This window comes from Nycticebus coucang, chromosome 12 (assembly GCF_027406575.1).
Source record: "Nycticebus coucang isolate mNycCou1 chromosome 12, mNycCou1.pri, whole genome shotgun sequence".
Classification (NCBI taxonomy): Eukaryota; Metazoa; Chordata; class Mammalia; order Primates; family Lorisidae; genus Nycticebus; species Nycticebus coucang.
This window is the reverse complement of record NC_069791.1, coordinates 99224461-99237026: the sequence shown is the minus strand read 5'-3', so window position 1 is coordinate 99237026 and position 12566 is coordinate 99224461. Positions and strand designations below refer to the sequence as shown.

At 46.6% G+C, this 12566-nt stretch overlaps 1 protein-coding gene across 1 annotated transcript in view; it reads right to left on the bottom strand.

The window, feature by feature from the left end:
* PDPK1 (3-phosphoinositide dependent protein kinase 1) overlaps positions 1 to 12566 on the bottom strand; it is an 87159-nt gene that overhangs the window by 41139 nt on the left and 33454 nt on the right. The window contains exons 2-4 of the mRNA XM_053555356.1: positions 9886 to 10152; positions 4849 to 4891; positions 4469 to 4606 (exon numbers count right to left, since the gene is read on the bottom strand). Of these exons, the coding sequence (XP_053411331.1) occupies positions 4469 to 4606; positions 4849 to 4891; positions 9886 to 10152 (448 nt within the window). The remainder of the gene's footprint in view (positions 1 to 4468; positions 4607 to 4848; positions 4892 to 9885; positions 10153 to 12566) is intronic.

Genomic DNA, 12566 nt, shown 5'->3' with positions numbered 1-12566 from the left:
CTTTTCTTTCTCAATACAGCGTACCATAGACTCCAATGGTGCAGAAATCCTTGGGCCTCCTTTTGTCAGAGGTGAATGACCTTCTGGGACTTTGGAAGTTATATGATCAAGGGCCACACATAGGGGGACAAAGACCTAGAGGACCCTCTACCTGTACTGCTTTGGAAATCCGATTAGGAAACCAGATAGCCAGACCACTTTCACCTGGATCCCTCACTCCCATAATGATCAAAGGAGTCCCATAACCACAAGCAGCTGCACCCTGAAAAGCTCTGCAGGAAGTCCAGGCCAACCTCTGTATATTTGGCAGCCACAGGGACCCGCATGGGCTCAAGGAGGGGCATGGTCTCACAGGGCTTCAGGGGCAACCTCAGAGTGAGAGATACACAGAACAGAATGTGAAGAAGCCACTGATGACTGCTATGTAAGCAGTGCCAGCAGAGGAACAAGGGATGACACAGGAAGATAGCAGGTGTGTTAGGGTACAAACCTACATGACCTACAATAAGCCAATAACCACCCCCTTTCTAGCCTGTGCTGTCAGCTACCACTGTACTCCAGGCAAAGCAACCAGGAAGACCCACTCTCTGTACTATCTCCACTTCCTCATCTCCCTTTTTTTGAACTTTTGCCCCCAAGAAATGCTTGTCCACCATCAACAACTTGCACAGGGGCAACTGTTGGCCAATCTATTGGTCAGGGCCATGTACTTCACTGTTCTGCAGTATCCCGTCAGGCAGCCTCCATCGGAATCCAACTGATCCCATGGCCTCCAGGTCACCATCCTCCTGACTCACTGTAACACTGTGACAGTCTCCTCAGTGGCCTCCTCAAGCTAACCTGTGTGTGGGAGAACCCAGCTCTGTCTCCAGACAAACCAGCCCCTGGATGGCCAGCCAGCCAGCCCACAGAGAAACTCTGGATCTGCTCTTCATCCTAACCCCTTCCAACAGCCCACTTGGCCCTCAGACAGCAGCATCAGTTGATGCATGAAATGTCAAACCAGCACCTGCCCCCAGCTTGGCTTCTCCTGGGTCAGTAACAGACACCAGCTGCACACCAGGCTCCCAGGAACTATCCTGACTCTATCCTCTCACCCAGTCTGCTTGTAAGAATCTCCTCTAGGGGCGGCGCCTGTGGCTCAAGGGTAGGGCGCGGGTCCCATATGCCAGAGGTGGCGGGTTCAAACCCAGCCCAGGCCAAAAAAAAAGAATCTCCTCTAGGGCAGCACCTGTGGCTCAGTGGGTAGGACGCCAGCCCCATATACCGAGAGTGGCGGGTTCAAACACAGCCCCAGCCAAACTGCAACAAAAAAAATAGCTGAGCATTGTGGCAGGCACCTGTAGTCCCAGCTATTCGGGTGGCTGAGGCAAGAGAATCGCCTAAGCCCAGGAGTTGGAGGTTGCTGTGAGCTATGTGATGCTACGGCACTCTACCGAGGGCAATAAAATGAAACACTATCACTACAAAAAAAAATAAATAAATAATCTCCTCTACTGGCTCAGTGCCCATAGCTCAGTGAGTAGGGCACAGGCTACATACACTGAGGCTGGAGGGTTCGAGCCCGGCCCAGGCCAGCTAAACAACGACAATTGCAACCAAAAAATAGCCAGGGGTTGTGGTAAGCACCCATAGTCCCAGCTATTTGGGAGGCTAAGGCAAGAGAATCGCTTAAGCCCAAGAGTTGGAAGTTGCTCTGAGCTGTGATATCACGACACTCTACCGAGGGCAACATAGGAAGATTCTGTCTCAAAAAAAAAAAGAGAGAGAGAGAGAGAGAGAGAATCTCCTGCCCCCAGACAAACCCTGTTCTCCATCCAAACCATGAGCAGCCAGAGCAAATCCCTCACTCCCTGCCACAAAAAAAAAAGAAAATCCAAAATCAGCACCAAGCCGCCATAGCAAAGAGCTAACCCACCATAGTCTTCACTCTGCAATGCACCCTCCTCCTGTAAGGCTATGCACTGGCCACCCCTCAGGCTCTGATGCTCCTGCTCTCATGTGTCCAAGTTTCCAGAATGCCACCTCCTCAGACCACCAAGCCCAAAGAGCTTCACTTTCAAGGCAGCCCTCATTCAGCTATATAATCTTAGCAGCATGCCCCACTACCTGGAGTCTGTGACATATCTGCTCATACTCTGTGCATATCCAACGCCTCCTCTGAGATGTAAGCTTAACAAGGGAAGAGTTACTTGCCAGAATACCCCCATCACCCTGTACTCAACAAGGAGTTGAACAAAGGAATTAACAACTTAAGCTAGCAGGTTAAGAAGTTCAAAGATGGTTTTTAAAGGTCAGGCACCATTGGTTCATGCCTATAATCATAGCATTCTGGAAAGCCGATGCAGTAGCATCCCTTGAGCTCAGGAGTTCAAGAGCACCCTGAGCAAAAGCCAGACTGTGTTTCTACTGAAAACAGAAAAATTAGCCAGGCATGGTGGTGGGTGCCTATGGTCCCAGCTACTTGGGAGGCTGAGGCTGGAGGATCTTTTGAGCCCAGTAATTTGAGGTTACTGTAAGCTAGGCTGACCCCATGGTACTTTAACCTGAGCAATGAAGTGAGATTCTGTCTCAAAAATAAATTTTAAAAATTAATTTAAAAACATAAAAGGGCCATTTATTTAGAAGAAAAAGAAGATGGTGTTAAAGTGGGAGCAGGTTGAGCCACATTTTAACACAGAAGAATCGGAGCATGGCAGGTTGAAGCAGAGAGAAAAGTCAGGCCCCACCCCAAGAAAGGATGGGAATGTCAGCCCGTAGACACCTGGACCAGCATGGGGCAGGTGGGGAGGGTCCACTGAGACCTGGGAGAGGGAGAGAAGGAGCATCTGCTGGGAGCATGGATAGTGTGGCCAGCCCCAAGGCGAACCAGATGGGGCACACCCCAATTTCCATGGGACTCTGACTCCCTAGAATGCAAAAATAGACAACAGTGTCTCGGGGTTAGAAAAGAGGTCTGGTCTGGAGTTTTCAGTTGTGCAAAATGAGTAAGTTCTGGAGATCTAATGTATAGGATAGTGATTATAGATAATAAATAGTTTTGTACCATAGAAATTTGGTAAAAACAGGTGGTGCCTGTGGCTCAGTGAGCAGGGCGCCGGCCCCATATACCGAGGGTGGCGGGTTCAAACCTAGCCCCGGCCAAACTGCAACAAAAAAAAAAAAAAAAATTTGGTAAAAGGGTAGATTCTAAATGTTCTCATCACGAAAAAAATTAAAAAGGTAACTTGAAAAATTAAAAAGGTAACTATCCTTTGATACCAACAAAGGGAGCAACAGAAGAGACTGAATTTAATCTCTGCTGAAGAACAGTCTGACCAGTATGGAAATTGAGAGACTGACAGACTGAAGGGACGTGAGGGCCTGGGAGATGAGGTCGGTGCCCTAGGAATGCAGCAAGAGATTAGGTACCTGTGGGTACTCCTTAGATTTCTCAGTTACTGGATCCAGGAAAAAGACATCCTTTCTGGCTCAGCACCTGTAGCTCAAGCGGCTAAGGCGCCAGCCACATACACCAGAGCTGGCAGCCCAGGCCTGCTAAACAACAATGACAACTACAACCAAAAAATAGCCAGGCGTTGTGGCAGGCGCCTGCAGTCTCAGCTACTTGGGAGGCTGAGGCAAGAGAATCGGTTAAGCCAGAAGTTTGAGGTTACTGTGAGCTATGATGCCACAGCACTCTACCCGGGGTGACAGCTTGAGGCTCTGTCTCCAAAAAAAAAAAAAAAAGACATCCTCTCTAACCAAACCCCACAGTCTAGAGCTGACAAAGATAGGGAGGCCAGTGCACCCCAAGAGCACCACTTCAGGCACCACCTGAGCACAGGAATTGACACTAACAGGTACCTCCAAGAGCATCAGTTAGTGGGATGAGGGACTGCCTCTGCGTAAATGCCCAACAACCATAGGTTAAAATAACACATAACAATACTTTAGATGAAATGTTAATCAGTAAAAAGTTCCAAAATGTCGGGCAGCGCCTATGGCTCAGTGAGTAGGGCGCCGGCCCCATATGCCGAGGGTGGCGGGTTCAAACCGAGCCCCGGCCAAACTGCAACAGAAAAATAGCCGGGCATTGTGGCGCGCGCCTGTAGTCCCAGCTGCTCGGGAGGCTGAGGCAAGAGAATCGCGTGAGCCCAAGAGTTAGAGGTTGCTGTGAGCCGTGTGACGCCATGGCACTCTACCCAAGGGCGGTACAGTGAGACTCTGTCTCTACAAAAAAAAAAAAGTTCCAAAATGTCTGATGGTTTCCCCTTATAACTTTCTGTGTCTGTGTGCCTTAGCCATACTTCTGGCACTGCCCAGCTGCCTCCCTAAATGTCAGTAGTCCCACAGCAGCAGGGATGTGGATCCACGCTGTACCCTTTGTCTTTCAGGGGAGGAGCTGCTTGTGAAAACAATGGGGTCATGATTCCAAAACAAGGGGTGACTGGTGTGGTTTAGATGGCACTGCTCAAGCAAAGGATACACAGCTTTTCGTCATCCTGAAACGTGAAGTAAAGCTTAACAAAGAAGGGGTGATCCAGGCGCGACATCACATCTCGCTCTCTGGTTACATACGGGACCTTGTTCTCTTTTATAATATGCCGTTTCTCTAGAATTTTAACTTAAGGTGAAAAGAGAAGTTAAGTTACTAACAATCAGAAACGATACAAAATACTGAAGACACAACTCACAAAGGTAACTGGCACAAATTAGTTTTTAAAAAAATCATACACACCAGCTTTGTGGTCTCTGAGTCCAACAGAATCTATACCCTGAAGTCAGCAAAGAAGTCCCAGGTTCTGTCACCCAGGCAACTGTTATCTCTACAACCCAGACACACAACTCGCCAGACTTAGTACTTACTAGCATATTCCCTGGAGGTTGCCAGTTCTCGAGCCAGGACAACCTGGTTTGGAAAGAAAAAGGGGAAAACAGAAGGAAAAAAATTTAATGCAAAGAAAGTAACATTCATATATATTCATTCATACTCAAATAAGAGTATGTCTGTTATAGAATGCTTTGACTCGGAGATACAGTATGGAGTCATCAGTTAACTTATTATTTTTTTAAATCTCAAAAAATAGACAACATTTATAAATAAAAGATAATTTCAAAAAACTTTCTTTGCGTTTATAATTGCTTAATATTTCGATGCAGCAATTCTCTGATTTCTTTTCTGAAAGTATTTATATTCATTCATTCTTTACAAGGTTTTTGTTTCTAGTTCTTATCTTAAACATTGTTATTGTTATTAAATTTTAAGCCTCTTTAATTTTGTGAAGGCAAAAAAATGGGAACCTAATAAACACATGTATATGTAAAAATAAAAATTAAATAAATACATAATAAAAATTTAACAACCAGAACATTGAGTTGACAAGTCATTCTGGGCGGCGCCTGTGGCTCAAAGGAGTAGGGAGCCTGCCCCATATGCCAGAGGTGGCAGGTTCAAACCCAGCCCTAGCCTAAAAACTGCAAAAAAAAAAAAACCAAACAAACAAAAAAGACAAGTCATTCTACAACCACAAACAGGCTCTCCCATCCCCACTGAACGTTTGAAACTACATTCAAATAATCTTAGTCATACACCAATAAATAGAGCTAAAAGCCAATGCTCGTGTTAATGTGTTCTACTACTAGTTAACAGCAAACCTAGAAATCTCTCCATTGTTTTCAGAAGGTTCTTGGTCAGCTGCCAACAGTCCTCATGGTACAGTGGAAGTACAAATTCAGGAGCCTCTTAAAAATAACACATCCTGGGCGGCGCCTGTGGCTCAGTCGGTGGGGCGCCGGCCCCATGTACCGAGGGTGGCGGGTTCAAACCCGGCCCCTGCCAAACTGCAACCAAAAAATAGCCGGGCGTTGTGGCGGGCGCCTGTGGTCCCAGCTACTCGGGAGGCTGAGGCAGGAGAATCGCTTAGGCCCGGGAGTTGGAGGTTGCTATGAGCTGTGTGAGGCCACGGCACTCTACTGGGGGCCATGAGGTGAGACTCTGTCTCTACAAAAAAAAAAAAAAAAACACATCCTTCATAAAGTGTAGAAAGATGTAATAAATACCACCACAAGTGGGCACTGAGGATTCCTCAAAAAAAAAAAAAAAAACTTTGAAAATATGTCCTTCTTGTATATGTCCATTACAAAAAGCCATCCTGAATTTGGGCTTTTTCAAATAATTGTTACATGTCCTTTGATGGCACTCACAGATACCATAAATATGTGGCTATAAAGGGCCCTGGGAACTAAACAAACACATGGGCCCTCTGTATCCACAAAAGCAAGCCACCTCCCAGGATGCCCTCGAGCTTCCTGCCATGGCCTCTCCATAGCACACTGCTGCCTTATGCTCAGATTCCACCTCAGAAACAATGTTCCAATGCCACATCCCAGAATGTGGAGAAGATCACATTATACAAAAGTAAATGGGCACACCTTGAGGCATCAAGTTGAAAATACTTGACGGGGGTGGCGCCTGTGGCTCAAGGAGTAGGGCGCCCGTCCCATATGCCGTAGGTGGCGGGTTCAAACCTAGCCCCGGCCAAAAAAAAAGAAAATACTTGACAGGCCCAGAGTTAAGCCAGAGCATGACAGAGCATCTTTGCCATGGGAGGGCTTGCCACCAGCTAGATGGTGCCAATGTGTCTCCTAAGATACCTGCAAAGGGACGGCCTAAGGGCAAGAAAGCACATGAAAACTGTCCCGCATCATTCCCTCCTTTAGGAGGTCATTGTGAGTTACATCTCATGGCAAGATTCTTTACAGGACTCATCAGACATGACCCTGGAAAAGCACCATGTGAAATGCCCCACCATGATCAAGAAAAAACAAGGTTGGATTATACAGATTATATGTGCTTAAGTGGAAAGATCTTTCCAGAGGAATATATATATACCATGTATAGACAGTTCTCAGCTGGTAGGGAGTGAGGGGAAGTGGTGGGCAGGACTTCCCATCTCTAGATTATACATTAGGCAATGTTTATTTTTTTCACAAGAGCGTGAACTAGCTACATAAGTAGAAAAAAGGAATAAAGAACTGTTAGAGAGTGCTAATATTTAGTGGAATTCTTTCTAAGGAGATAGCTGCATAATCTCCTGTTATCTAAATTCAGCAATTCCTGAGGTTTCCTACAAGGAGGAGGAGGTCCTCTTCCAGAGAATAACATGTCCCTCCACATAATCAGTGGTGGCAGGGTGAACCTGGATGTTAGTGATACCCTAAGGGCCTCCCACTCCTCAGTGCCGCCAGCACTCAGCTGCCAAGGAACTGCCCAGGCTCCTAACTGCCCTTATCCTTGACACTTCCCTGGAAATCAAATGTTAAGTGATGTCTATTTCATAGATGGTAAGAAAGAACTAAGGGCAACACTTATAATTTGAGACCCAACACTGTGAATTCCAAACAGTCCCAAAAGAGCACCTCTGGCTCACAGTGGATTCCTATGTACCTCCCTGGCACAGGTTCAGAAAGGCCTTGGAGAATGAGGATAGGGCTGTAGCCCCAGAAAGGACGGTTCCTGCTCTCTACCCAGCAGAGGACCCAGATGTGGGCAAGTCTCAGATAAGTCCTCATCTTCCAGCCAAGATAATTGAAAAGCAGCAAAGCTGAGGAAAAAGGAGGCCTTTTCTTCTACTGGACTATGTAAGCAACCATGCAGAAAGCCTGAGGTTCTTTTGAAAACAGTTCCTTATTTCTGAAGGATCTGTGAGTACCAGAACTACTAGGGACTCTTCTCACGGTTGAAAGTTTTTTTCTGAGGGCATAATTCTTTCATGAACAAAATTCTTACACAAATATTGCCCCCCCAAAAAATCTAAATTGAAAGGGTAAAGATAGCAAAAGTTACCATTAATTAAACTAAGATGTTAAGAATATGGGTGAACTGTAAAATTTAATGTTCTTTGTGTTTTTAAATATTTTATAAATTTAAAATAGAGAAAAGAAAAATAGATTTCACATATGGCTTCTTCACAGAGGTCAGGCAAGAAAGGCATAGGTCAGGAAATTCCCTGGACTGTCCACAATGAGAAGCCTGGCACATGCTTGGCCATCCAGAGAGCACAGCAGGGCAGGAACCTGTCTCTTTATGAGAAGCCAGAGGTAGGGGCAGATTCCCTGAACCTGTCACAACCCTACCACAGGCAGAGACATCAGCAGCTTCCTGGGTTCCACTTCAGCACAAGGGCTGCTGCCTTTAACTTTCACCTCTTTGCTTTTGAAAAACCATGACACAGGCTCTGCACCTGTAGCACAGTGGTTATGGCACCAGCCACATACACTGAGGCTGGCAGGTTTGAACCCAGCCCGGGCCAGCTAAAAAAGAAACCACAATGACAACTGCAATAAAAAATAGCCGGGCATTGTGGCAGGTGCCTACAACCCCAGCTACTTGGGAGGCTAAGGCAAGAGAATTGCTTAAGCCCAAGAGTTGGAAGTTGCTGTGAGCTGTGACGCCACAGCACTCTACCAATAACACAGTGAGACTGTCTCAAAAAAAAAAACCATGGGCGGTGCCTGTGGCTCAGTGGGTAGGGCGCTGGCCCCATATACCAAGGGTGACGGTTTCAAACTCGGCCCCAGCCAAACTGCAACAAAAAAATAGCCAGGCATTGTGGTGGGCGCCTGTAGTCCCAGCTATTTGGGTGGCTGAGGCAAGAGAATCGCCTAAGCCCAAGAGCTGGAGGTGGCTGTGAGCTGTGACACCACAGCACTCTACCGAGGATGACAAAGTAAGACTCCGTCTCTACAAAAAAAAGAAAGAAAAGAAAATGACACAGGTTAAGACACATTCTCACTGCAACAAGAGTTATCACAAGTGTGACCTGATAGTACTGTGACAACATTTCTCTTCATTAAAGTCAGAACACAAGAATCTGCAGCTGCATCTCCAGCAAATGTCCAGGGTGTACCGTTTCATACATCTTTAAACCAAACAGAAACCAAAAAAAAATGATTAAATGTTCCCAAAAAACACGGAAGAGGTATGAACTTTCAATTTAAAGAAATTCTTCCCCAGGCCTTGCCGATGTGAGACAGGACACGGAATATAACTTGCTAATGCCAGATTAAAATTAAATTGACTACATTAAAAACAATTTTTTTTAGGGTGGCGCCTGTGGCTCAGTGAGTGGGGCGCCGGCCCCATATGCCGAGGGTGGCGGGTTCAGGCCCAGCCTCCGGCCAAACTGCAACAAAAAAATAGCCGAGCGTTGTGGCAGGCGCCTGTGGTCCCAGCTGCTCGGGAGCCTGAGGCAGGAGAATCGCCTAGGCCCAAGAGTTAGAGGTTGCTGTGAGCCGTGTGACACCACGGCACTCTACCGGGCACTCTACCCGAGGGCGGTACGGTGAGACTCTGTCTCTACAAAAAAAAAAAACAATTTTTTTTAAATAGGCCTGCCACAGAAGCTCACACCTGTAATCCCAACACCTTGGGAGGCTGAAGCAGAAGGAATGTCTTAGGCCAGGAATTCGAGACCTCATTTTTACAAAAAAGTTAAAAATTAGACAGGCATGGTGGCACACACCTGCAGTCCTGGCTACTTGAGAGGTTGAGGTAGGTGGATTGGTTAAGCCCAGGAGTTTGAGGCTGCAGGGAGATATGATCAGGTCACTGTACTCCAGCCTGAGCAATAGTATAAGACCCTACCTCTTAAAAAAAAATCAAAAATATAAAACATCAAGGGATGGTTTTTAATGTGTTCATCTATAAAACCAGAATTAGATATTTTAGCCACATGTGTCACGTGATCTACTTGGGGGAGAGCCCCTCCCACAAAGGATCAAGTAGCCTTCCCAACATGAGGCAGGCCACAAAGGGCCTGAGACCTCCCTCCAGGAAGACCACCAACCTTGGTTATTCAGAAAAACACACTCACTTGACAATTAACTGCAGTATATACTCACTGTAGAAAAAGAACCTTCGCCAAGAATTTTCCCAAACTTGAAGTCTTCGGGCCGTTTCTTCCGAGGCTGCAGTGGCGGCTGGGCAGCATGCTGCAGGGAGTTGGCACCTGGTCGGGACTCAGCCGTGGTGCCATCCATGGTGGGGCCCTGCCTGCTGCCACCACCGGGAACACCAGGGACCGTGCCAGACTCAGTCTGGGTCCTCACCATTGATGGCGATGGGCAGGAACATAATACCACACTGGACTGAATAGGAACGGTGTCATACTGGTGGACACAGAAGAAAGAGAAGACTCAAAGTAACTCACTTGTCTTAAATGTCTGGGGACAAGTGTGAGCACTCATTCTTGATATTGCTAAAGCACAAACCCAAGGATAGGGCCACTGTCTGACCTTCTGCTCTGTGGCTGCAGCCCTTCCTCCTCTCCCATGTCCTCCTCCCCATTCCATCCACCTGCTACTCCCAAGTAGTGCCTTACCCTCTCCCTCAGCTCTGCCCCCAAGGCCAGGCTAAAGCAACCCGAGACAGCACTGTACACTGTTAATTATGGGGAGATGAATAGATAAGAGTGATGATTAAACTGTTTACAATACACAAAGATACCCAACACTGGCAAGACTATGATAAAGCAAGCATACACATGCAAATGGGGCTGGCGCTGAAACTGGTGTGACTGTGAAAACATTTTTGGAAAGGAATTTGGCAAGTGTCAACAAAGTGACTGCAGAACAGTTGTCAATGAGACACAAAGAAATACAAAAGAGATGAGGGTAAAAAAGTTAACAATGAAGGTGGGCACTAAAAAAATCAGATACCAGCCTGAGCAACAGTGAGATGCCATCTCTACTAAAAATAGAAAAAAAATAGCAGGGCCTTATGGCCAGCACCTATAGTCCCAGCTAGTCTGGAGGCTGAGACAGAAGGATCACTTAAACCCAAAACTCTGAGGTTGCTGTAACAGCACTCTAGCCAGGGCTGAACCAGAAACACTCCGTTTCAAAAACAAAAAGAGGCTCGGTGGGGTGGCTCATGCCTGAAATCCCAGCACTCTGGGAGGCCAAGGTAGAGGGACTGCTTGAGCTCAGGAGCTCAAGACCAGCCTGAATAAGAATGAGACCTCCATCTCTACTAAAAATAGAAAACCTAACCTTGGTGTGAACCTATAGTCCCAGCTATTTGAGGGGCTGAGGCAAGAGGATGGCTTGGGCCCAAGAGTTTGAGGCTGCTGTGAACTATGATGACACAGACTCTACTCGTGGCAACAGAGTAAGACTCTGTCTCAAAAAAAAAAAAAAAGATTAGATAGTATTCGAAGCAAAATAAGTAATATGTAAAAGGTGCATCCAGCCATAAAAACCCCTCCTCTAACCAAAGGTGTTCTCACATGGCAACACTGGCCCACCACCTCAGACTGTGGTAAGAATAACACCCAGGCATCGGCTGCCAATACTACTCCCCACTTTAAAGAACCCAGATGAATGCCTGACTCCATCTCTCAGTATTGCCCGGAAGCCACACTGTGTCTGAAAACAAAGCCTCCTGGTGTGTCTGTGTTGGGAGAGAAGAGCAGCAGAGCCAGCTGGGAGAGGCTAGCCAAGTTGTGATCCTTCTAAACACTAAAAAACATTAATCAAAATAAGCCAAAACTGGAAAAAGTCATGCATCCCTAATGATACACAAAGGTGGTAAAATGTATATTAATACTGGGCAGCACCTGTGGCTCAGTGGGTAGGGCACCAGTCCCATATACCGAGGGTGGCAGGTTCAAACCTGGCCCTGGCCAAACTGCAACAAAAAAATAGCCGGGCGTTGTGGCGTGCACCTGTACTTCCAACTACTATGGAAGCTGAGGCAAGAGAATCGCCTAAGCCCAGGAGTTGGAGGTTGCTGTGAGCTGTGTGACACCATGGCACTCTACCAAGGGCAATAAAGTGAGACTCTGTCTCTACCAAAAAAAAGTATATTAATACTGTAATATAAAAGGCTAAATACAATTAAGGGCTTGATTTTATTAATTTGATAAATAAGCAAGTGTGACCTACAAAACTATTTCATATACTGTATACTTTTTTATAAAGGTCAGAGAAGGGGCTCAGCGCCTGTGGCTCAAGCGGCTAAGGCACCAGCCATATACACCTGAGCTGACAGGTTCGAATCCAGCCTGGACCTACCAAACAACAATGACGGCTGCAACCAAAAAATAGCTGGGCATTGTGGCACGTGCCTGTAGTCCCAGCTACTTGGGAGGCGGAGGCAGGAGAATCGCTTGAGCCCAGGAGTTGGAGGTTGCTGTGAGCTGTGAGGCCACAGCACTCTACCCAGGGCAACAGCTTGAGGCGCAGTCTCAAAAAAAAAAAAGGTCAGAGAAGGATTCTCTCTCTCTCCATGTAAACAGGGAAGGGGACACACAGAGAAGTGTGAAGAAGCCAGAATTCTGGAGCAGCAGAAACTGTACCAAGAGCAAGAAAGACAGGTGGGTACACGGCAACCAACAGCACACAGAGGGAAGGCAGCTCAGCCACCAAAACAGCACTAATGGTATTCTTCCTCTTAAGACTGAACAGCACATTACAAAGACAAAAACAAATCTAGGCAGAACATTCTGTAACCTAAACATGATGAACACAGAGATGGAAAAGGGAGGTGGCAGACTGCAGGAAAAGGCAGCTCCTGAGCAGTC